Genomic DNA, 23,256 nt, shown 5'->3' on the forward strand with positions numbered 1-23,256 from the left:
TGATCATTGGGTTATTTTTATCAATATAAGCAACCCAAATGGTATGATCAAACAGCATGAATAGATTTCTCTTAATCTGCTATTAAAGATTTTCATGTCAGTGTCCTTAGTCCAAGGAAAATAGGGATCAAAAGAATAAATAGTTCCTTCATCTACAATATGTGGAATCTGTTTGTTTCAGATATTCAATTCTTATTTAAAGCACTGTTTAGTTTTAGACTCATGAGTGAAATTTTGCTGTCATCTTTAGGCTCCTAACAGTATTGGCTTTGGGAAAGAGAGTGAAAGATCCATGATAATGACCAAATCAATAAGAGATGACATTCCTTCAACCCAAGAGAATCTGGTCAAGTGGGCTTTGGACAATGGCTATAGTCCAGTAACATCATATACAGTGGCTCCTGTGGCTAATAGATTCCATCTTCAGCTTGAAAACAATGGTAAGTGTGTTTTTTTTTTTTCCTCAAGTAAAAATATCCACCAGATGAGGCTTTCCAATGAGGAACTCTCATTTCAGGTTATATGGTGCTGTTGTTCTGTTGTAAATTTTGATGATTCATTTGACTACATTTTACTATAAAGCTTAAGGTTATCTAGAATTGTGATCGATTGTTTTGAGGAAATGGTCTTTTTCGTACAGATTTTTCACTAACAGAGTTGATTGCATGTTGGAGAACTTCGTTGTAGATCACATAATTCACTGTGATTACATTAGGAGCAAATCAGCCTGGGTTCTTCTCTCAGAAGTGCCTACTAATCACTTACAGCTGAGGTACAGCTGCTCCTACTACAGGGGAGAAGTCCTAGGTCAGACTGTAGTCTTACAGGACGGTCGTCACCAGGCACTTTCTCGATCTCACCCAGAGGGAACACAGGAGTTCTTACCCCAATTGGATGGAGCAGAAAATTGAATATTAACAGGTTCTTGAGGTTTTTCCAGAACCTCATAGCTAGCGAGACTCAAATCCCAAGTTTTCTGATCCCCAGACCTGTTCCTTACCCCAGTCATACTGCTACCAAGCGTGAGTAAGGGCCATTTATTCACCGTTTCAGGGGGAAGTTGCTTAACCTCTGAGCCTCAGGTTCCTCCTCAGTATTATGGGAGAAAAAATAGGCCCTACCTCAAAGAGTTTTGTGAAGGTTTCTGTCAACGTACAAATTAAAAACCTTCCAAAGCTCTGATTTCTTTTGGATCCGTATGGCTGTGCCATCTTTTTCCAAAAGATAGTATTGAAGGAGAGTTCATGTCCTCTGGTTATCTTCACTTCCTGCTCCCACTGAGGTAGACTGACCTCAAGCATTGGCTTTGAGACTGGATATGGACAACACTGGGAAAATTTTTCTTCCCTAAATTGTTGAAAATAGAACAGAACACTGAGCATTAATTATATGCAGATATGTCTCTCCCTTTGAAGGAATAAGTGTGCCTAAGCAGCTTTCTCTTTTCAGGACTAGGTTCTAAAAGGCCAGGATGCCTAGATAGCTGTTGGAATTTAGTAGTCAGAAAGGAGATAGCGAATAATTTTAAAATGCCAATATTGTTTCAAGAATTCCTTAGAGAAATTATGCTAAAGAATCTCTAGATTCAAGGGAGGTATTTCAGTGGCCCAATAATATATTGGGACAATAATGTTCTTATTCAAATCATAGATTTGTATAGCTTGTAGAGCCTTAGAAGTTATCTAGTCCAGTGGTTCTCAACCTTGGGTGTACATTGGAACCATACAGAGAGCTTTAAACATATTAATGATTAGGTCCCACTCCAGAGAGTCTGATTTTTATTTGACCTGGGGTACAGCCTGGGTATAGGGAATTTTTTTCAGTTCCCCAAATGATTTTAATGTGCAGCCAAAGTAGAGAACTATTGATCTAATCCAACCTCAATTTTAAAAATTAGAAAACCAAGACACAGAGAAATAAGCCATTGGCCCCAAGCCATTCAGTCAGTTAGAAAGAACATCAGGACTAGAATTCAAGCTTCCAGATCCCCATCTCTTTTACCCATTGCTTGTGAAGAGTCATTTTACACATGCCCATTCTGTGCTAGTTCCCCTTGTTCCTCCTTCTAATGATGATGATGATTGTGGCCTGGCATCAGACACTGATGATGTTTCGCCTTCTTCTGTCACCACCAGAGGAAATGAGAGATGAGGAAGTCCATACCATCCCTCCTGAGCTACGGATCTTGCTGGACCCTGTCGCCCTGCCTGCCCTGGAGAACCCACCCATCCGAGGAGACGGAGGCCGAAATGGAGGTTTCCCCTTTCCTTTCCCCGACATCTCCAGGAGAGGCCAGAAGGAAGGAGGAGAAGATGGGATCCCCCGGCCAAAGACCCCGGTCCTCCCCAGCATACAACTGTTTCCTGATCCCACAGAGCCCGAGGAGGTGCAAGGGAACATGGAGGTTGCCCTGTCAGTCAGATGTGATGATGAGAAGATGATCGTGGCTGTAGAAAAAGATTCTTTTCAGGTCAGTGCAATTTCTTAGAGAAGAGAAAGCCACCTCCTTTCCCCTCTTGCGCCAGTGTGTGTTAGTTATTTCCTTCTCGTTCTTTCACTTTTGAACTCTGGGGACTTGATACTGTTTTCTCAGTTGGATGGACTCACTTCCCCTTGGCTGGGAGTCTCACTCAGGTCCTGTTGTTCTCAGTTGAGGGGGTCCAGATCCTCATGTGTCAATATTTTGGTATTGAATTTCCAAGGCCAACAAACACAATCCTTGGTAGGTTGGGAGGAGGCGAGCAGGGAGGGGAAATGCAGGCCTCCAGCAACCAATACTGTATGGGAGGACCGGGCAAAACGTGCTCCCCGTGTGCTGCAGACCTGCCTGTGGGCCCCCCCTTTACGTCTTTGGTGGTGGTTGTTTCAGGCCAACAGCTACTCAGGGATGGAGCTCACCCTGTTGGATCCTACCTGCAAGGCCAAGATGAATGGCACCCACTTCATTTTGGAGTCTCCCCTGAATGGCTGTGGTACTCGTCACCGGCGGTCAGCCCCAGATGGTGTGGTTTACTATAATTCCGTGAGTGTTCTCCAAAACAAAGCTTGGCCCTTTGCCACAGCCTTGCCGTGTGTTACCTTAAAATTAGCCTTAAAGTTTCTATGACCATGAGCAGGGGCATGTACTCCAGGCCTAAACAAAGCCAAGCATCAGTTCTCAACAAAATGGGATGTACTTTGACCCTGAGTCTACACAAATGAGCTAACCAGCTACATGGTCTCTGTGGCATCATTTGAGTTTTGTCCAGAGATGGGAGGACTTCTCCTTTCCTCATGAACAAAAGAACCAAGAGAAATCCGAAAACAGCTCTCAAGAAATTATTATTAAGTCTCTCTCCACCTCTGAGAAAGATCCTACATTGAAGCAAATCAGGAGATTTGCTACTTTTGACGTTACCCAAAGCGAGATTACATAGATTCCCCCAATGATAACCCACTGCAATAGCTAACCTACACTTTTCAGAAATCCTTCTTGTCAGCTCATTCATCTAAATCTTTTTTCTTCAGGGGCGCTGGGTGGCTCGGTTGGTTAAGCGACTGCCTTCGGCTCAGGTCATGATCCTGGAGTCCCGGGATCGAGTTCCGCATCGGGCTCCCCGCTCTGCAGGGAGTCTGCTCTTCCCTCTGACCCTCCCCCCTCTCATGTGTTCTCTCTCTCTCTCTCAAATAAATAAATAAAAATCTTTAAAAAAAAATTTAAATATTTTTTCTTCAGATTAAGCCAATTCTTGCAGAAATACACACTAGGCAGTGAATATTAAAATAATTTGAAACATGAAATTTCACAAGTACTTTATAGTGTTAATTTTGCAGTTCAGGTTATACTTTTGATGGTAAAAATAAGGCTCATAAATCCCCGAGTTCAGCTTTGGCATGGGACAGGGTGGGTGGGACTGTCATTCATGTCCGTCCCACTGCCCTTCAGTAGATACACTTGACCCATCCAGAAGAAAGACTGGAGATCAGGTGCTCTGTCAGGGTGGCTCACGTGGGCTCTGACTCTCCTATGGACCCAAGTTTATTATTCTTCAGACTTAGAGTGTTTGAGCTGGAAAGAACCTTCAGATGATCTCATTCAACTTCCTCATTTCACAGGTGAGGAAATTGAACTCCCGGGAATTAAGAGTCTTGCTTAGATTTGAGGAACTAGTCAACGGCAGAGCCAGGACTGAATCCAGCTTCCTGACCTCTCATCCACTAATCTTTCCCTGACACCAGGCTGGCCCAGCTAATCTCTCTTTGTTACTGGAATAATTTATTAACCTTTGACCTCTATGATGAACACCCTCCTGCCAATTCCAACACTAAATTTTCTTACATTATCCAGTTTTTCCAGGTATAATGAATGGCATATATTACTGATATACTTGATTTTGGAATTTTAAGTTTATGACTAAATTAATACCAATAAGAGGCTATGGTAATCTGTTAAGTAAAACAAACACACACACAAACAAAAAAATATGCCTCAGAAGAGAAAGGTATATCTTAAGCCTTTAAAATCCCTTTCTTCTCATGGGTGTGTGTGTGTGTGTGTGTGTGTGTGTATGTATTATGATGATGATACATAGGGTAAGCAATGTCCTGGGTACTTGGCTTCAATTCCATCAATACTTCTTTCTGTGGAACTGGTAAAGAATGGAGAAGTGGTTTTCCTATATTCTCTTCCCATGCTGTTCCCTTCAGTGAATATTGTAGCTGTTCCAATTATAACTGTAGCAATTTTCTGACTTATTACATATTTTTGTTTTGCACCATATTCAAAAATCTAAGCCCATGAAATAAAACCAAACAAAAAATGTGACTATTCTAATGCAAAGAAATTAAGATTTTATTTACGGAGTCATGGTCCTCAGGTGGATTTTACATGTTATCTAGAACTAACCTAGGAATAGTCATTTCAACTAACATTAAGATAGATTGTCATAGATAAAAACACGATTCTTTCCTGCATCTGTACACCATACACAAAGATATGGAGGAGGAAATGAGGAAAAGATAGAGGAGTACAGAGAAAAGATGAGGAGACTAGCTCAATAGTAAACATTAGGTACTTAGTTTCCAACTCACACTTTATACAAATCTTGATGGGTACAAATAAGAAAAGCTCTTCGAATTAGGCTGCTCTTAGTATTTGTTAGAATTTTTGATGTAAAGAGAAGCCCCCCCTCCCCTCCAGTGTAGACTGGCCTACTGACAACCCTGTTCAGCCCTGTTTCAGTGCCTGGTTTTTTCCCACTGTTTGAAACAAGTCTTACTTTTTACACAAGGAAAAATGCATATTTTAGTTCAAGTCTTAATTTGAACGTACGTTGGGTTTCTCTTTATTTTTAATCTCTTTGAAGGTAAAATCCTAAGAAAACTTGGAGTTTTGGGGTTTTTTTAAGTTCAGATTTTCGGTTTGCATCTGAATTATTACATGGGTGTCTGTGTGAGGTAGAACCAAATCCTGTGATTTGGTGTCATAACCATACCGTGCTTTCTTTGCCCTTTAGATTGTGATACAGGTTCCGTCACCTGGAGATAGTAGTGGCTGGCCAGACGGTTACGAAGATCTGGAGTCAGGCGATAATGGATTTCCAGGAGATATGGACGAAGGTGATACCTCCTTCTTCAGCCGACCTGAAATCGTGGTGGTACGTTTTCGTTTGCAGCAGGTAGTTTGTGAGAATGTTGTCTTTTTGGTTGGCTTTAGTTAGGGACTATTGGGTGGGGCAGGGAGGGGGAAATGGATGTTAAAGACCAAAGCTTACAGAGTTCCAGGGTCTTCATCCTTCATTTGACTGGGATTTATCTCTGTTTTGTTTGTCTGTTTGTTTTCCCCAGTTTAATTGCAGCCTGCGGCAGGTGGGGAATCCCAATAGCTTCCAGGACCCACCCAACAGAAACATCACTTTCAACATGGAGCTGTACAACACTGACCTCTTTCTCGTGCCCTCTCAGGGGGTCTTCTCCGTGGCAGAGAATGGACACATTTATGTTGAGGTATGAGACCTGGACATTAGCCTTGGGTTTTTAGGTTAGGGCAGAATTGTCGTAGCTCCTGGGGCAGAGCCAAGGTGCCTGCCCCAGAAGACCTCATCATGCTCTTCCCTGCGGCCCTTAACCAGCTCTCCGTGAGGGCTTGGCTCAGAAAATGCATCCAGGTTGATTTCTGACCAAAGTAAGTCATTGCAGGATTTGCTACATGGGGAGAGCGTTTTACAGATGAATGCTTTTTTAAAAACTGGTGGTGTGATGGGGCACCTGGGTGGCTCAGTTGGTTAAGCGTCTGTCTTTGGCCTGGGTCATGATCCCAGGGTCCTGGGATAGAGCCCTGCGTCAAGCTCCCTGCTCAGCGGGGAGCCTGCTTCTCTCTCTCTCTCTGCCTGTAGCTCCCCCAACTTGTGCTCGCTCTCTCTCTCTGTGTCAAATAAATAAAATAAAATAAAATAAATCAGTGGTGTGAATTCTACTAATAAAGCCCCGTTCTTGCTTGTCATTAGCATTTTTGGAACAGGGGTTCAGTAGTAGAACACACTTTAGTGAAATGCTGCATGCTACCCTATCTCATGAAAATTAAGGTTTTTTTAGATCATTATCTAAATGTGTTAAGCTGTTCCATATATGTAATGGTAATGATTATGCATAGCCTAAGTCTGTGGAATAACTATAAAAATATTAGGTAGTGGTAGTAAGAATGAAGTAATAACAGCTAATATTTGTTGCAGATTTATTTTGTGCCAAACTTGGTTATAATTATTGTAGTAATTTACTCTTCAAAGCAGTCCGATGAGACAAGACTATTGATATCCCCATTTTAGGGGTGAGGAAATTGAGGCACAAACTTGTCTAAGGTCAGACAGTAACTAGTGGAGTTCAGAGTAGGGTCCATACTCAGGTTGTCTGGCTCAAGAGCCCACTCGATGCTATCATTTATCCTCAAAGTGCCATTTAAAGAGGAGAAAATGTGACCACTTAGCAGTGCAAATATCCAGGTTTAGATTAGATTCTAGGATATCTGCTGGTCTTACAGGAACATCATCCTCTCCTGAGCTAGTTTTGGGGCTAAACTGCAAGCTGGTGTTCTACTTTACTGTGCAAGGAGTGAGAAGCTTACGGGGTCGAAATGGGATACTTCCATACGTTGAAAGTGACTTCAGAGCACATATTTCTGTTTCAGAAAGATAAATAACTCTCACATTTGTTCAGATTCTGGGATAGAGCCCACTGGCTCTAGACATTTTCCTGGATCTCTCCTCTTTTTTGATTCCCTGTTTTGAGAGGTCTTCTCTTTCTTTGGGTATACCTTCTTTCTCCACTGGGGAAAATATACTGCTTTCTACATGCTGTTCCTAATTTATAGATCTCTTCTTATCCAAGAGCATTATTTTCTTCTTTCATTTCTGGCTGCACAATCCACCTGTGTGCATTTGGGCAGTGACTCTCTGTCATGCCCTGGGTTTTAGGGGCCCTGCTTAACTGCAGTTTGTTCTTTTCCAAATGTGTACCTGGCTCTGCTAATTTATGGCTTTGCTGCTCTATGCTAATCACTGGCCAGTCTTCCTTCTGTATCCTACCCTGGGAGTTTTGGTTTTTCTTCCCAGTCCACCCAGTGCTGCTTACTTGAAATTCTTTTTTTCCCTTATTTTCACATTTATATCTTTTCATATATCATCTGTATTTTTCATAGTTAAATTTAGTCAAAGACATTGTGAAATGATGAAAAAGAAATGGACTGAATCTATTTGCTACCATTTTATTTATTTATTTATTTATTTATTTATTTATTTATTTATAAAGATTTTATTTATTTGACAGAGAGACACAGCGAGAGAGGGAACACAAGCAGGGGGAGTGGGGAGAGGGAGAAGCGGGCTTCCCGCCGAGCAGAGAGCCCGATGACGCGGGGCTCGATCCCAGGACCCTAGGACCATGACCTGAGTGGAAGGCAGACGCTTAACGACTGAGCCACCCAGGCGCCCCTATTTGCTACCATTTTAAATATCAGGTGTACTGAGAGTTTGAAGAGGGTGGTATATGTTTTAAACAGCTTTATTTTAAAGTTGTTTAAAACCACCTAAAATAGAGAATCTGTAAATATTTTGCAAAATAAAATAGCAGCCACACCTAATCTTTGTTTCTGTTTGGACTCCAATGCTGGTAAGAAAATTTTTTTATTTAAGGTAAGTAAAACTCACTGAATCATTGGTTTGGTCTAGAGAACTATTTCCAAGTTTCTTCTCCCAGCCATCCTTATCACACCCCCAGAATCCTGTTCCAAGACATTATTGATTTTGCCACCTGGTCTTTGGTCATCTCTGGGTGATAGTTGGTCACATCATGGCAGCTTTTCTGTTAGTTCATTTGTCTTGGGGCATTAAAAAGAACTGTTTATAACCCCCCAAATTTAAATCTAGAATAGTACTGCTAATTACAGCTGTCATGTATTGACTAGCTGGGAACTATGTTGTTTGCGTGTAATTGTGACTTTACAGATCCTCACAGTAATTGTTTCTAGTTGGTATTGGTGCCCTTCTTCTGTATGGGAGGAAACTGAGGCTCAGAGTTCACAGGGCATGAGCCACATAATTTCCTGAGGCTTGTCTCCCTCTGAGACCTGTAGTCCTTCTACTACTCATTTCCAGGCCATTTTATTTTTTTACAAGATTTATTTATTTATCTGAGTGCGGGAGAGGCAGAGAAAGAGGGAAGAGAATCCAAGCAGACTCCACGCTCAGTGCAGAATCCGATGCAAGGTTCAATCTCACGACCTGAACCGAAACCAAAAGGCAGCCACTTAACTGACTGTGCCCACCCTCCCCGCCCAGGGCATTTTAGACTAAAGGACTTGCTGATAATATTTTTTCCTCTAAAACAACTTTTTGGGATACCTTAGAGTTTCTACTATTACATGCTTTTTTTGAGATTCGAGAAAAGATTTACATTTCTTCTTCTGTCTACATGTTTGCATTGTGGGTTCTGAGGTCATGTTAAAGGGTACTTTTTAGTAATAGGATATATGTAATTTGCCATCTTTCCGAGATAAAATATCTTATTTTTCAGAAATATTGGCAAAATAATGATGTGTGAATATTTGCAGACTCCCAAACACTACTTCCTAGAAAGATTTCCCACCAGGTGTTCTCCCAAGGCCACGTCGTGGGTTTGGTTGAATCAACCCTGTGGCTACAGTGAAATAGTAAAGAGAAAATGGGCTTGAAGTTGGAAGACTTGGGTTTAAGGCTTGGTTTTATCCAGTGCTTCCCAGGTAGGATTTTGAACAAGTCGTCTATCCTGTATGTTCATTTTTTCCTCCAAGATGGAGATGAAACTATTTATCTCACCATCAGAGGGATTGAACTTTAAAGCACTACAGTGACATAATGACAATCACCTTCATTGCTGAGTGTCTTGGAGTTACCACGGAGGGATCTTTCAAAATAGTGCTGTGTCCTCAGAGCCCCATGAGGTGTCAGGGGTTTCCCCTGGGTTCTCAGGATGGAAAGTGTGTTTATATCTCCACGCCTTTTGAAAGGCTTCTGGGGCTATTGGCTTATGGTTAAGGACCAACTTTATTTCTAAAGTGTTTAAGTTTATTTTGATCCTAAGTTTAGGCAGGGAATGAAGCATGAGGGGAAAGGCAGTTCACGCAGCGATCCATGTGTCACCAAATGGAGAATCCACTCTGGTCTGGGAATTTTAGCTGAGTTCAGGAGAGTTGAGGTTTGAATTCTGTTTATACTTGGCCAAACACCACTTCCTGTTTCTAAAGAAAAGAACCTTTGCAAGGTTTGGACAGAGCCCATACGAATGTTTTGTAAGAGGGGAGTATAATGAGTTGGAAACATTTCCAGATTAGATTTCCCTTAAAATACCCTTGGGCTTAAAGAGTGAAGGGAGAGTACTTGGCAAGGCCTGGTTTGGACCTGTGAGCAGCTAGGACACTTTGCCAGGCTTGTGATTGCCACCAGATTGCACGGTCCCGGACACCAAAGCCCGTAGGCCGGCTCTGCCTGCTTGCTATGAAGCAGGACTTGAGATGAATCTGCAGTTTTACTGCAAGGTTTTAGGCCCATTATGACTTGTGGCAGTTTAGAAGTTCAGTCCTCTCTGCCTAAGTTAAATAGATTCTGCCTCTGTACTTTATTTTTCGAGCAGCTTTGAAAAATAGCTTGCTTTACAGGTGGTACCCTATTGAGACATGACACAGTATTATGACATTAGGTGCTTTGCCTGTTGGTGCTTTGTTTATTTTGGAAATCCACTTTAGGTGCATGCTATGCTTTTATTTTTATCTCCCAGAGGACTTATGGGAGGTTGAAGAGACTTAATTCATCCTGTATTGGAATCTTCCAGACTGGCATTTGAACTAAATAATTCACTGTCATCATCCATACCAAATTTAGATGGAAAACATCTTTTTTCAATGAGTATATATTACTTTTGTAATTAGAAAGAAGACTATTATGTTATGAAAATAAAGCAGTGTCCCTCATCAGAAGCCCCGTGTTGACATGTTACCCTTGTGCCTAAAGTAAAAGTGAGATGCCAACTTGGATCTCATTGCTCTTTCTGTTCTTTTGTAGGTATCTGTTACTAAGGCTGACCAAGAATTGGGATTTGCCATCCAAACGTGCTTTATCTCTCCATATTCAAACCCTGATAGGATGTCTGATTACACCATCATTGAAAACATTTGTCCTAAAGACGAATCTGTGAAATTTTACAATCCCAAGAGGGTGCACTTTCCTATCCCACAAGCTGAGATGGACAAGAAGCGATTCAGCTTTGTGTTTAAGTCCATTTTCAACACCTCACTGCTCTTTCTACAATGTGAGCTCACGTTGTGCACCAAGAAGGAAAAAGACCCCCAGAAGTTACCTAAGGTTAGCGGGCCTTCATCCATCTCTGTGTTATTTCGACATTTTTAGGTGAGGCAATGACCTACCGGAGAAGTTTAATCACGAGTTATTGCAGGTTGAGGTTTTTGGTTTGGGAACTGCCCAACTGAATTAATAAAATCTGTGCTAGCAGGGAACCGTGAGTTTTATGGAGTCTTAGAGAATAAATCCTGACAGTATGACTTTTTTTTTCCATGCATGCTACTTAGTAGTATCTCACAAATGATAAATCAAGACTGTTTTCCATTGAGGGAGAGGTCTGGCTTTATCTTTGCAATTCGGATAGTGTCCCTCCATAACATTCTATGCCAAAAGTACAGAGAGCCGAAAGGACAAGTTCAGTGTGAGGATTAATTTTTCCAGGTCCCGCTGAGACTTGCGTTGCAATTGTTTTTCGACCTTCTCTGTGTGAATTATAAGGTTGACTTGTCTCAGGAGGACTTCTAAGGGAAACTAACAAGTATTTTAATTTTCTCAGCTTCATATTTGTTCACCATGTTTGCCTCATATCCCTCCCCATATTGAACCCAGTACATTCTGTTGCCACAACAGAAATCAGAACACTTTGACCTTGTTGGAATGGCCGTGTAAGGGGAAATCTGCAAGGTTGATGACGATACCTCATTAGTTGACCTTGTGCAAGAAAGGTGTCTTCTGTCATAGTTTTGTTTCTGTGATCTGCCATGATTTTTTATAATTCCGTATGGGCACTTCTTCTGTAATTATCTCATACAGTGTCAGCTGACTTACAAAACTTTTGTAGTCACATATCAGTCCGTGTCTAAAACTAATGATTGAGCAGTATCAATAAATGTATGTGTGGAATTCTCTCTTAATATATAGGTTGTAAGATAGAGGTACAGAGGGAGGAGGAAAAATTACATTATTGGATAGATTACCACTGATCTGAATGCTTTACACTGTTATATTCCCCTGGGCATCCATTCCTCTGACAACACCAAAGAAAATTTTATACTACATATGACAGTGTAGCAAATCTGATCATAATCCTTTGGGAGCATGAATGTATAAGATGATTTAGATTATGTTCTTTAGGTTGCTTTTGGAAACATTGATGCCTTAACCTTGTGGACATTCGCCTTCCAGGGACCACCAGTGGACTGTGGTAGAGTCATGGGGAAGCTGAATGCTTGGCTGTGAGACACAGCTGCTCCCTGCAGCCAGAGGATGACTTTTAGGAGCTAGAGATCTAGGAGGGGAGGCCTGGCAGTTACTAGGGGTCTTTACTGTTGGCTTGTTTTTTGTTGTTGTTGTTGTTGTTTTTTTTTTGGTGGCTTGGTTGTTATCTGTCTCTGAGCCTGGCCTAGCACCATCCGTAGCATGTTAGTGTGTGAATATTAATCCTAATATTTCCCTCCATAACATTCTATGGAGAGCTCTAAGTCCCAGTGGATGACATAGGATGTGAAGTCCCTATTTACACCCAAGGCACGAGAAACTGGAAAGGGCATGAGGACTGAGAAGGAAGGCCTGCTGCTTACTAACAAGACTTGAAGCAAGTCCCCTGACCTCTCAGAATATGCATGGCTTCATCTGGAAGAGTGAAATAATAGTACCTGGCTTCCCTCGGGAGCAGAGGAACAAAGGAGACAGTAGATTTGACAACAGTCTGCCATTTATAGAGCAGTGGCTTCAGATGAGCTGTTACCACTGTCTTTGTGTTTACTGCTTGTAGTTAATATTTCCACAGTTCTAGTGACTTCTCAGATGATAACACAGAGCCAAAGAATCTTCTTAGGAGGAGTTCTCAAAGATCGCTGAGTCCAGCCCGGCCCTTAGCTGATGAAACTAAGGCTGGAGTTGAGTATCTTGTCCAGGGTCGAGCTGTGAGTTGGACGTACAATCGTGGACCCTTACTTAACTGAAGAACTGATAGCACAGTAAGAAGGCTTTTCCTAAAATGCAAATCTTTTCAATAATGAGGCCTTTCTACAGACAATCTGTTGTTTCCCTGTGCAAGACGCTTGTGTAAAGGCCTTTCTCTGGGCTTTGAGGGAGAGGAAGTTGTCTTCTTATAATACATTGCTCAGAGCAGCAATGACAATAAAGCCAAAAGACTTTGCTCTTTTGTGATTTGAAATTTATTAGCTTTGGGGAATGGCTTGGCTGTAGGCTTTTTAAAGGATAGATCTATTTCTTAACAACAAAAGCAAGTAGATGTCATTTACATTAGAGTTTCACCTATTGATGAGCGTAGACAAGGAACTAAAGTTATTTTAAAGGAAAAGGTACTGGAGTGTGATCATACTTTTTAAAAACAGGTATACCGAGCTGGGGCATGCTAATTCTAAGTTTGGGGCCTGAAAATAACTGGAAACAACTGTTCTCATGGTCCCCACACGTGGGTACAATTCCCCAGGGCTCCAGTTTGGAACACTGTAGCAGACGACCCTGGAAAGCGTCATTTTGAATGAGCCTATACCAGGATTTAAAAAATCAAACAAACTGGACAACATGATTATCTTTTTGGACAACAAATGTAAAATCTGTCACTTTCATAAGGCAGCACATGAAGTTTCCCACAATCACAAATCACAAACAGGAACCATTTATGTGAAGCCAGCTTGGTGAAGGGCCAGCACTCATCATATAGTTTCTTTACTTTTCAGACTAAATAACACTAAAACCTCTAGCTGTTTTGTGGGAAGATGGGGAAGAAAAGCAGTGTTTATAAGCCATCCAGTGATATTTGAATCTTCAAGTGCTGCTGAGACTATCCTGGGTCTGCCACTATATCTCCCAGATTATTTATGGTTCTTTGGAAAACACCCAGATCTCCTGTTTTTCTGTGGTAAACAGCTGTGAGCTGTCTGATAAGGGGCGCAGGACAACTGTGCAGGCCGAGCGGGTGCAGGCTCTTCAGAGTGACCCCTGACCCTGCTTTGCTCTGCCTCTCTGCAGTGTGTGCCCCCGGATGAAGCCTGCACCTCACTGGATGCCTCAATGATCTGGGCCATGATGCAGAATAAGAAGACATTCACCAAGCCCCTCGCTGTGATCCACCAGCAAGTAGAAGCTAAAGGTGCGTTTTGGGAGGCTCAGTCAGAGAATAGGGGCCTGAGGGCTGCTCCTTTTAAGAAGCTCCAGTATTAAAACAATGAAAAAGAAGCAGTAGCTCCAATACTGTAAATCAAAGTACAGTTGTATTCAAAAGATACATTAAGGGCTAGGGCGCCTGGGGGGCTCAGTTGGTTAAGCATCTGGCTTCAGCTCAGGTCATGACCTCAGGGTCATGGGATCGAGTCCTTAGTTGGGCTCCTCACTCAGAAGGGAGTCTGCTTCTCCCTCTCCCTCTGCCGTTCCCCTCACGCATGCGTGTGTGCGCATGCTCTCTCTCTCTCATTCTCTCTCAAATAAATAAAATATCAAAAAAAAAAAAAAAAGGGCCAATTAGTAACTTTAGAAAAGGATTTTTGCCAAAGGAGCCTTTTATATAGTTGGGTCTGCTCTGCCTTATGGCTGAGTTATTAGTGATAGGTTTGCCAACGATTTCCTCTTTTAAATATTAGATCAAAGTTGTCCCTATCCCAATGTCACTCTCCCTTGCCATTCAAATATCTTCCTCAAGTATGGAGGGAAGCCTCCGAGGTCCTCCTCGCATGCCAGGATTGAACAGCCCCCAGCCCATCTTTCATGATCTACTAGCAGTGTTTGTGCTGAGTACAAGCAGTCCCAGGGCTGTGTCCAGATCGCAGATGCCTTATTGCGGGGGAAGGGTGTTGTGTTTGTGAATACCATCCATCTTAGGTCAGAGCAGAAGAAAGGTGGAGAACTACTGTCCAAATGCATTTTTATAATTCAGGTTTCAGAATTGCACACAGTCACATTTGTTGCTTGAAGCCAAGGGTGCCTCTTCCTACACACATAGGAGCATTCAGCAGTCTGCACTTTTGTAGGAGAAAAGGAAGGTTGCCATCCTAGGAGATGTGGCCTCAGGTGGCCAGGCAAAGGCAAAGCCAGACCTAGTGTAGGCCAAGTCAGCCAAACCAATAGAGAAGCAGAACTGGGCTCCACGGGGGTGTTAGGAATGGACCTGAGGCCCTGTGGACTGTGGAAAGCGTCTGATGGGACGGGCATCACGACTGAAGGGCACTGATGGGCAAGAACACATCAAGCATCTGGCAACATCTGGGGGGGATGGAACCAAAGGCACATTCAGGCTATCTGGGCAGCTACATTTGTCACTAAAAACAACCTATGACTACCTAGAAACATTGTCTAAGGGTGCCAAACTAAGAGAGGTCTGGGAGAGTAAAAGTGGATTCCTAGCCTCTGGGGTTAGATATTTCGGGGCTAGGTCTCTGGGCCTCCTTCCACCACCCCAAGGGGCAGAGGAGAAACACGGCACTGGAGCCTTGATAAAAGCCAGCAAGCATCCTGTCTCCAGTTGGTGAGCATTGGCTGGGAGACCTGCTGGGTGGAGCTGCTACCACGCCTAGGCTTGGGGGCAGCCCTGGGATGGCCTTTCTGATCTAAGCACTGTTGGATTTGGCAAGGCCAGGCAGCAGGGGCTAATAGAATAAGCACACAGTACCTAATAGAATGGATGCTGTCTACTTTGTTCTTTGGTGGAGTGACCTTTGTGAAAATAGCAGTGCCATTCTTGCTGACATATCTGGTGGTGGCATCTGCCCTTTTCCTAGGGGCATGCTCACTTTGGAAAGGCAAGAGAGTATAGTGGGGAGGGTGTGGCTTAGAGTCAGGAGCCTGGGGCACAACTCTTTCCCTGCTAACTGGGTATGGGACTTTGGAGATCTCTCCTTCTGTCCTTGACTTTCATTTTCTATGTCTGGAAAAGGAAGGGTTTAGACCAGATGGCTTCCAAAGACCCTTTCAGCTGTAACACTCAGCTCTACTGTTTGAAGAAGCCAAATAGATTTTAATTCATTTCCCAGTCATCCCGAAAGGGGTGTGAAACATACATAGTAGATGTTCATTAGTTCTTCAGCAACACCTTTTGTTGTTGCTGTTTGTTTTACTTTGACTGATTGGTTTTCAACCATTTTATTTTATTTTATTTATTTTTTATTTATTTGACAGAGACAGACACAGTGAGAGAGGGAACACAAGCAGGGGGAGTGGGAGAGGGAGAAGCAGGCCTCCCGCCGAGCAGGGAACCCGATGCGGGGCTCGATCCCAGGACCCTGAGATCACGACCTTAGCCGAAGGCAGTCACCCAACCGACTGAGCCACCCAGGTGCCCCGGTTTTCAACCATTTGAAACAGTGTACCAGCCACAGTCCTTCTTTAAATGGATTGCTCAGGAGCACCTAGGTGGCTCAGTTGGTTAAACGTCCGACTCTTGGTCTCAGCTCTGGTCTTGATCTCAGCTGAGGTCTTGATCACAGGGTCATGAGTTCAAGCCCTGCATGGGCTCCATGGAGCCTACTTTAAAAAAAAAAAATTGTTTTGTGTTTTTTTAAATTTATTGCCCAAAGAGTTCCCTGTTTATTGGGTCCAAGGGGAGGAAATAAGTAAATTAATTGGGTTGCAAAGTATATCACAATCGGGCAACAGCTGGCTGCATTTTGTACTGTGAAAGTGGTTTAACAATAACAACCGCTACCTCGTACTCCGTCTGTTACTCTTACCTATTTCCAGAGATACAGTTCTGTGGGTAACTGATGGCAGCAGCCTGCTTTTTTTTCTATGCCCGAAACTAATTGGGCATTAATACTGCAGTAGTATAACTTCTAGTAATTCATTCATGCTTCTTTTAAGTTTGGTGGTATTTTTCTAAGTAATTCCTCTTGTAAATTAGGTAGTTACTTTTATTTAAACTTAGTGTAATTATCCTGAAAGCTCAGTGTTCTTTTACATAAAAGTTCAACAAGAGGAAAGTTTTACCAAATATCAAAGCAGTTTCACGAGAGTAGCTTTTAGTGGAGAAACGTGCAGTGAAGAAAGTTCATTGTTTAGGTTTTAAACAAATGCAGGTTAGACTGTAGGCCAGCTTCCCAGGGGCTGCGTGCAAATGTGCGTTCTAACTGCACTGAGTGGGGTCGGTTTTCTGGCAGTTTTCAGCTCTGTGAGTGACTCCTCCCACCTTTTATGTTTATTTTCTTTTGACTCTGGAATCATTTCTCCATGAGGCAGGCCACTGGAGTCTGTGCTTTCCCTCTGCCTCTCAGTGAATTGGAATAGTAACTTGAAGTGGGAATGTGACCATTTGCTTAATAGCATTAGTTTATTTGAATAATAGCAGGGTCATGATCATTCTTCCTGCCAGCTTTGTATGTTACTGTTGTAAGCCACAGATACTATGGTATCTCTGGAAGTATCTCTTACTGGAATGAATTTTAGGGATAAAAATTGCTCAAGCAGTGGGATGTTTCACTGTCCTTGTTTTTTTTTTTAAAGGTTTTATTTATTTATTTGACAGAGAGAGAGAGGTAGCGAGAGCAGGAACACAAGCAGGGGGAGTGGGAGAGGGAGAAGCAGGCTTCCTGCCGAGCAGGGAGCCCAATGTGGGACTCGATCCCAGGACCCTGGGATCATGACCCGAGCCAAAGGCAGATGCTTAATGACTGAGCCACCCAGGCGCCCTCACTATCCTCTTTTAACCACACAGATACTCTTTGAAGGCTGTGCCGAAGTTCCAGGTCTCCATAGTCATTTGGTCCATCTTATTTTTCAACACTTGGGTTTTCTGGGGCAACAGCAGATAAAGTCTCTGGTTATTGGCTTCACAGCCAAGCAGAGAGCTGCTCTGTAGCTCCCAATACCAATGGCGTGGACACATTTCAGGTGGTGTTTCTTCCTTCTGTGGACAGAGAGAATAGGCCAAGACTAAATAACTCTGGGTCCCTCCTCTGGGCCACCATTTTTAATGGAACTTGCCCGAGCCTCTGCAGCACGGAACCACCATCTCAGTCCCTTGGGAATCAGCACTGGGTTAACATTCTTTTGCTGCTAAAACTTTCAACAGTAGATGACGGTGCTGGTGGTGATGATAGTCGTAGAAATGACAACAATGATTATCTCACATTTACTGAGCATTTACTTGGTACAAGGCTCTGTGCTAAATGCTTTGTGTGGATCCTCGTATTTAATCCTCATAGCCCTTCTGTGAGGCAAGTATAGAGCAAGAATAAGTAACTTGACCAAGGTCACACCACATATAAATAAGTGGTGGATCTGGGATTCAAATCCAGGCACTTTGATTCCAGAGTTTGTGCCTTTCTAAACCCTTTGCCTTATGCTAGGTGGAGGTTGATTCTAGTTTTTGAGAAACTACAAGCAACATTGACATCTATCTCTTGACATCCTCTTCCCACCTCCTTCTCCTTTTCATGCCATACATATCACATTGGTGTTCAAGTTCACATCCAAATACTCTAATTGACTGTGAACTGAAAAGATGAAGAATTTTAGGAAAAAAGTCTGTTCTCCAGAGGGTAAGATGTTGGGAAACATGGAAGCTGTTTAAGAGAGTCTTAAAATTTAGAAGTTCTGTGACTTTGAATTGTAACTCACAAAAAAAAGCCCAGAAAACATGAATACTTTATGCACATTATGGTTTATGGCAAAACAATTAAAATAGTTGAGGTAGTGCCATCCTGCCATATTTTCTGAACTATTTTGAAGTATAGGCATGGTAGTGCGGTTTGCTTTGGATGCTGTGACCATTTTTGTGGCATTTGAGAACAGTAGGGCTTACACAATAAAAATGGCTATACCACGTCAGTGATAATTTTTTGCGAACGGTGAAAGGGAAAAGTTATCATTTTTCTGAAATTTAGGGCACATATAAAAAAGCGAGTGAGAAAGAACAATAAACATCATCCCCAAACAGGCCATGATTTATGTACGACATGTAATTCTTAGCAAGTTAAATGTTCAAAATACTGAATTTCCACTACATAACTTTTCAAAAATAAGTGTGCTCAGGACAACACCTGGCATATCATGGGCACTCAGTAAATATTAATTTCCTTTCCTTCCTCTTAACCTCTCAGCCAAACTAGGTTTTTGGGGAGAGTAGGGGTGGACAGGGAATGAAAAGGAAAGTTGTGAACGTCAGTTGGAAGTTAATCCAAGAGAGGCATTACTTTTTGGAACACAGTTGATTTTTCCAGAACAAAAATACTCTAATGCACCCAGCCAGGTTTTGTCCTCAGGCTGAGGTAGAGATGAGGAGAAGCTGAGGAGAAAGATGGTAGAAATGCCTAATGGACAGACTAAGTCATTCAGTCTTCATCCAAGGGAGAGGGGTATCATAGGGACTTTGTACTTTGGAATATATATATATATCTCAACTATATACAAAAATAGAATAGTAGAATGAAGTCCCGTGAATCCTCCTTCTGGTTTCAACAACTACCCATTTATGGACAAACTTGTTTTATCACTTTCTGTCCCTAGATTGTTTTGAAGGAAATCCAGACATTTCATCTCATCCATAAATATTCCAGTATGCACCTCTAAAAGTTAAGAACCACCAAAAGATTGGGGTGCCTGGCTGGCTCAGTTGGTGGAGCATGCAACTCTTGATCTCAGGGTTGTGGGTTTGAGCCCCATGTTGGGTGCGGAGATTACTTAGAAAAAATAAAATCTTAAAAAAAAAAAAAGCTCTTGGGTAAGGAACCAATGATCAGATCATTTAGGAAGACTACCCCGAAAGCAGCATGAAGTTTGGTTTTGGGGAGATGTACACAGTAATAAGATATAGATGACAATTACGGCTATTCCAAAAAATGTTTATTGGTACCTATTATATGCCAGGCATACAGTAAACACATTACCCTGTCTGTAAGGCCTTTACAGTGTCATACAGGGGTTCATAACCTTGACTCTGTTGATGCTTTTGAGCTGGATAACTCTTTGTTGTAGAGGGCTGTCCTGTGCATTGTAGGATTTTGAATAGCATCCTTGGCCTCTACCCACTAGATGCCCATAGCCAACCCCTCCACTACCCATTGTGACAACCCCAAATATCTCCAGACATTTCCAAATGTCCTGGTGGGGTGCGGGGTGGGGGCAGAAATCACCCTAGATAAGAACCACTGATCAAGTGGAAGGGTGCAGATAAGTGACCAGGCAATTGCAGTGAATGCCATAAATATTGAAAGAACCCAGAGAAGGAGATTGTTTATAGTGAAGTTAATAAAAACTGTATGTTAAAAGAGATCTGCATAGAGGCCTCTCTTCATCTCCCTATCTCTCCCTCTTTGCCAAACACCAATAGATGTGGGTACCGAGTAGGCACCTTGTTTCCCTGCGGGCCTGCTCGATGCTACTACCATGTTTAGGAGAACTGAATTGAAAGCTGGAAGCTGAACGCTGTGGTCAGTTACTCACGCATAACCCCAGAAATATCCCATCTATGAAAACCATGCCTAACCATCTGAGGAGGGAAATCTGGTTCTAGAGGCACACCGAAATTTGCTCACGAGTATATGAAGAGATTTAATTCAGAATGTCGATTATAGTTTGTTCTTTCTGCAAATAAATCTCTATTGTTAACATTCTCTTTGCAACAATAGCAAGGGTTCCTTTCTTAACAATTTTACCCTTAAACCAAAAGTAAATATTGCTGTGTTCCCGTTTTCCTTTCAGCATGCCAGCTCGATTATAGGGTTCCGGTGGAGATCAGACTCCTTTAGTCATACACAGGGGTTATTGGGAATTTTTGGAACAAAAAAGAGGATAAAATCCTATAACCTTAGTGCTGCAGCTTGTACTTGTTATTGTTTATGGAGGAACTTCACCCAGGGGAAATAAGCAACAACTGTTTCTATTTAGCGCTGAGAGAAGTCCCCTATTTGGGGTGGGGGAGAAGGATTAGATCATAGCATAGATCCATTAAGAATTTTAAAACAATGCCATCCATCACAGAGGCCTTGCTCTAAAACCCACATTCTCACATGTGAGGTCTCCTTAAGGGAGAGTCATTATTTAAAACCACTTAGGGATTCTGAGTGACAAAGTTCAGCCATGGGTGGTTGATTGGATGGAACTCTTCCCAGAAGTGTGTATATTTCTCACATGGTGAACACTATAGAGACCTTTAAATGCCTTTGGACTTAGTTCAGTGAATCCAACCACTGCTTCTTGGAAGTAGAATTTTGTGGTTAGATACCCCTACTTCATAGGGTTCTCGAGAGTTTAAAATGAGAAAATCTAAGCGAAGGCTTTTTGTCAGTTGTAAAACACTACACACATGTATAAATGGAAGGCATCACCATCATTATTTTATCTCTGCCACTAGGCTGATGGGACCAAACCCACTGGAGACAGTCTCTTGTGTTATTTTGTAGTTGGTGAGTGTTGTGCATACTGAAATATATTTTCTTAAAAAAAAAGATTTTCTTAAAAGCTTTCACAGTTATTTTTAGTAATTTTAAGTACAACCTGCGCCACCACATTGCACAACTCTGGGGGGCACCATTCCATTGTGGTGGCTTTGCTTCATCCCGTAGCATTCCTTCCCCTAGAGCTGGACCCAAGCACCCCATGCTGCAGGAATGTAGGCAGCCCAGCTGAGGTGGTTAATCCTGAGAATTTACAATCCTATGTAGCTTCTTTATTTTTATAAACATGACCTCAAATGCTGCTGGTTTGGTCAGTTTTTCACAATTTCCTTTGCTCCACTGTGGATTCCAACACAAGGTATGTGTTCCTTCTTCACTGAATGAAAATGGAGACGAAAAGAGACGCACTAAACACTCACCACTTGCCACTCGAAAGGGCAGGGGCGGAGTGTGTCCCAGGACGCAGCACCCTTTTTCTGGGAAGGGCCAGCTGGTGAGCGTTTCAGGTCTGTTCCTCGCACAGTGCCTGCCCTGACGATTCTGGGCTGCTCCTACAGCATTGTAGGCATGGACAATATACAAATGATGTGTGTGGTTATGTTCAAAGAAAACTTTATTTATGGAATTTATTTATGGAATAGGTTTGACTTTCACATACTTTTCATAGGTCATAAAATTTTATTCTTTGGGGGTTTTTTTTCCAGTCACTTAGAAATACAGAATGTACTCTTAGTTCACAAGCCATACAAAAATAAGTGTTGGGCCATGATACAGCCACTCCACCGCCCCCCCCCCCCGCCCCCCCCAGTTTGTGCTGTTCTCACTCTGAGTCACAAGTAGCTTCTTAATCAGTGCTCCCTGCTAAGGACAGAGCAACACTCCCCAGTCATGTAGCCTCTGAAGCAGAATCTGGAATTTGGGTTCAGCCGCTGCCCTGATGCTTTCCAGCTGTGACCTTGGGCAAGTCACATGATAGCAGAGTCTCAGGATGCTCGTTTGTAAAATAGTGATAAGAATTCTTTTTCTGCCTCTCTCACAGGGCTGGTGTGAAACTCAAATGAGATTTGAACACGAAAGCATTATAGAAATGTCAAAGCATACAAGCACTGCTGTATAGCCTTGTTCCCAGCTCCCTCTGTTGTCTCCATTGTCAACATTCTAGTCATCCTTCACTGATTTCTGGCAGGCCTGTTCCATGCTAGGCTGAGCCCTGGGATGTCCAGATGAGTAAGAAGTAGACCCTGCCCTCCAGGCAGAAAAGAATCTAGAGAATTATGATGTGATGGAGTATATGTAGGACAACCGGGGGGTGGAATAAGCTACATGGGTAGAGACTGGCCCTGCTGGGGTGGAGGTTGGAGGGAGAGTCAGAGAAAGCCTCCCAGTGAACATACCAACAAAGCAGGTCTGAGGGAGGAGGGTATTTCAGGGGATGGCTTGCAAAAGTATGATGATCAGAGCAGCATAGAGAATTTGGGGAGCTTAAGTAAGTATGAGGAGCCCAGCATGGGTGAAGGGCCCATTAGGAAAGGAGGCTAGCAAAAGGTTGGTAGAGAAGGAAGGCAGAACTTTTGTGTGCCAGGCTGGAGTTTAGATTTTTTTCCTACGAGTGCAGGAAGTCATGGAGCAATTTAATCAGGTCAATAACATAATCAACTCTGGGCTCTGGAAAATTCACTCCGAGGGGAAAATATGGAGGAGGAAATATTTGGGGCAGGAGCAGGGGCAGTGGGTGGAAACAAGGAGACCAGTTAGGAAAGCTCTGTAATAATGCAGATGTATGATGAAAAGATGCTGAGTGGCACCTGGGTGGCTCAGTTGCATCCAACTCTTAGTTTCGGCTCAGGTCATGATTGTGAGATTGCCCGTCAGGCTCCACTCAGCACAGAGTCTGCTTGTCCCTCTCCTTCCCCCTCTGCCCCTCCCCCTGTGTGTGGGCGCGTACTCTATCGCTCACTCAAATTAATTAATTAATTAATTAATTAATTAATTAATTAATTCTTGGGTTTTTTTAAAGAATTTTTTATTCATTTGAGACAGAGAGATAGAGAGAGAGAGCGTGAGCAGGGGGAGAGGCAGAGGAAGAGGGAGAAGCAGAC

General features: G+C 42.7%; 1 protein-coding gene across 16 annotated transcripts in view; it reads left to right on the forward strand.

Moving 5' to 3' along the window:
• The window catches only part of TGFBR3 (transforming growth factor beta receptor 3), a 262,991-nt gene that overhangs the window by 160,555 nt on the left and 79,180 nt on the right, over positions 1 to 23,256 (forward strand). For all 16 annotated transcript variants that reach the window (XM_064588826.1, XM_064588827.1, XM_064588822.1 and 13 more), the window contains 7 exons: positions 251 to 440; positions 2,136 to 2,470; positions 2,870 to 3,022; positions 5,496 to 5,636; positions 5,827 to 5,985; positions 10,569 to 10,868; positions 13,806 to 13,926. In XM_064588826.1, coding sequence (XP_064444896.1) covers positions 251 to 440; positions 2,136 to 2,470; positions 2,870 to 3,022; positions 5,496 to 5,636; positions 5,827 to 5,985; positions 10,569 to 10,868; positions 13,806 to 13,926 — 1,399 coding nt within the window. The remainder of the gene's footprint in view (positions 1 to 250; positions 441 to 2,135; positions 2,471 to 2,869; positions 3,023 to 5,495; positions 5,637 to 5,826; positions 5,986 to 10,568; positions 10,869 to 13,805; positions 13,927 to 23,256) is intronic.

Source organism: Mirounga angustirostris, unplaced genomic scaffold (assembly GCF_029215605.1).
Source record: "Mirounga angustirostris isolate CCGP_5_RB_7025 unplaced genomic scaffold, mMirAng1.0.hap1 SCAF_4, whole genome shotgun sequence".
In the NCBI taxonomy this organism is placed as follows: Eukaryota; Metazoa; Chordata; class Mammalia; order Carnivora; family Phocidae; genus Mirounga; species Mirounga angustirostris.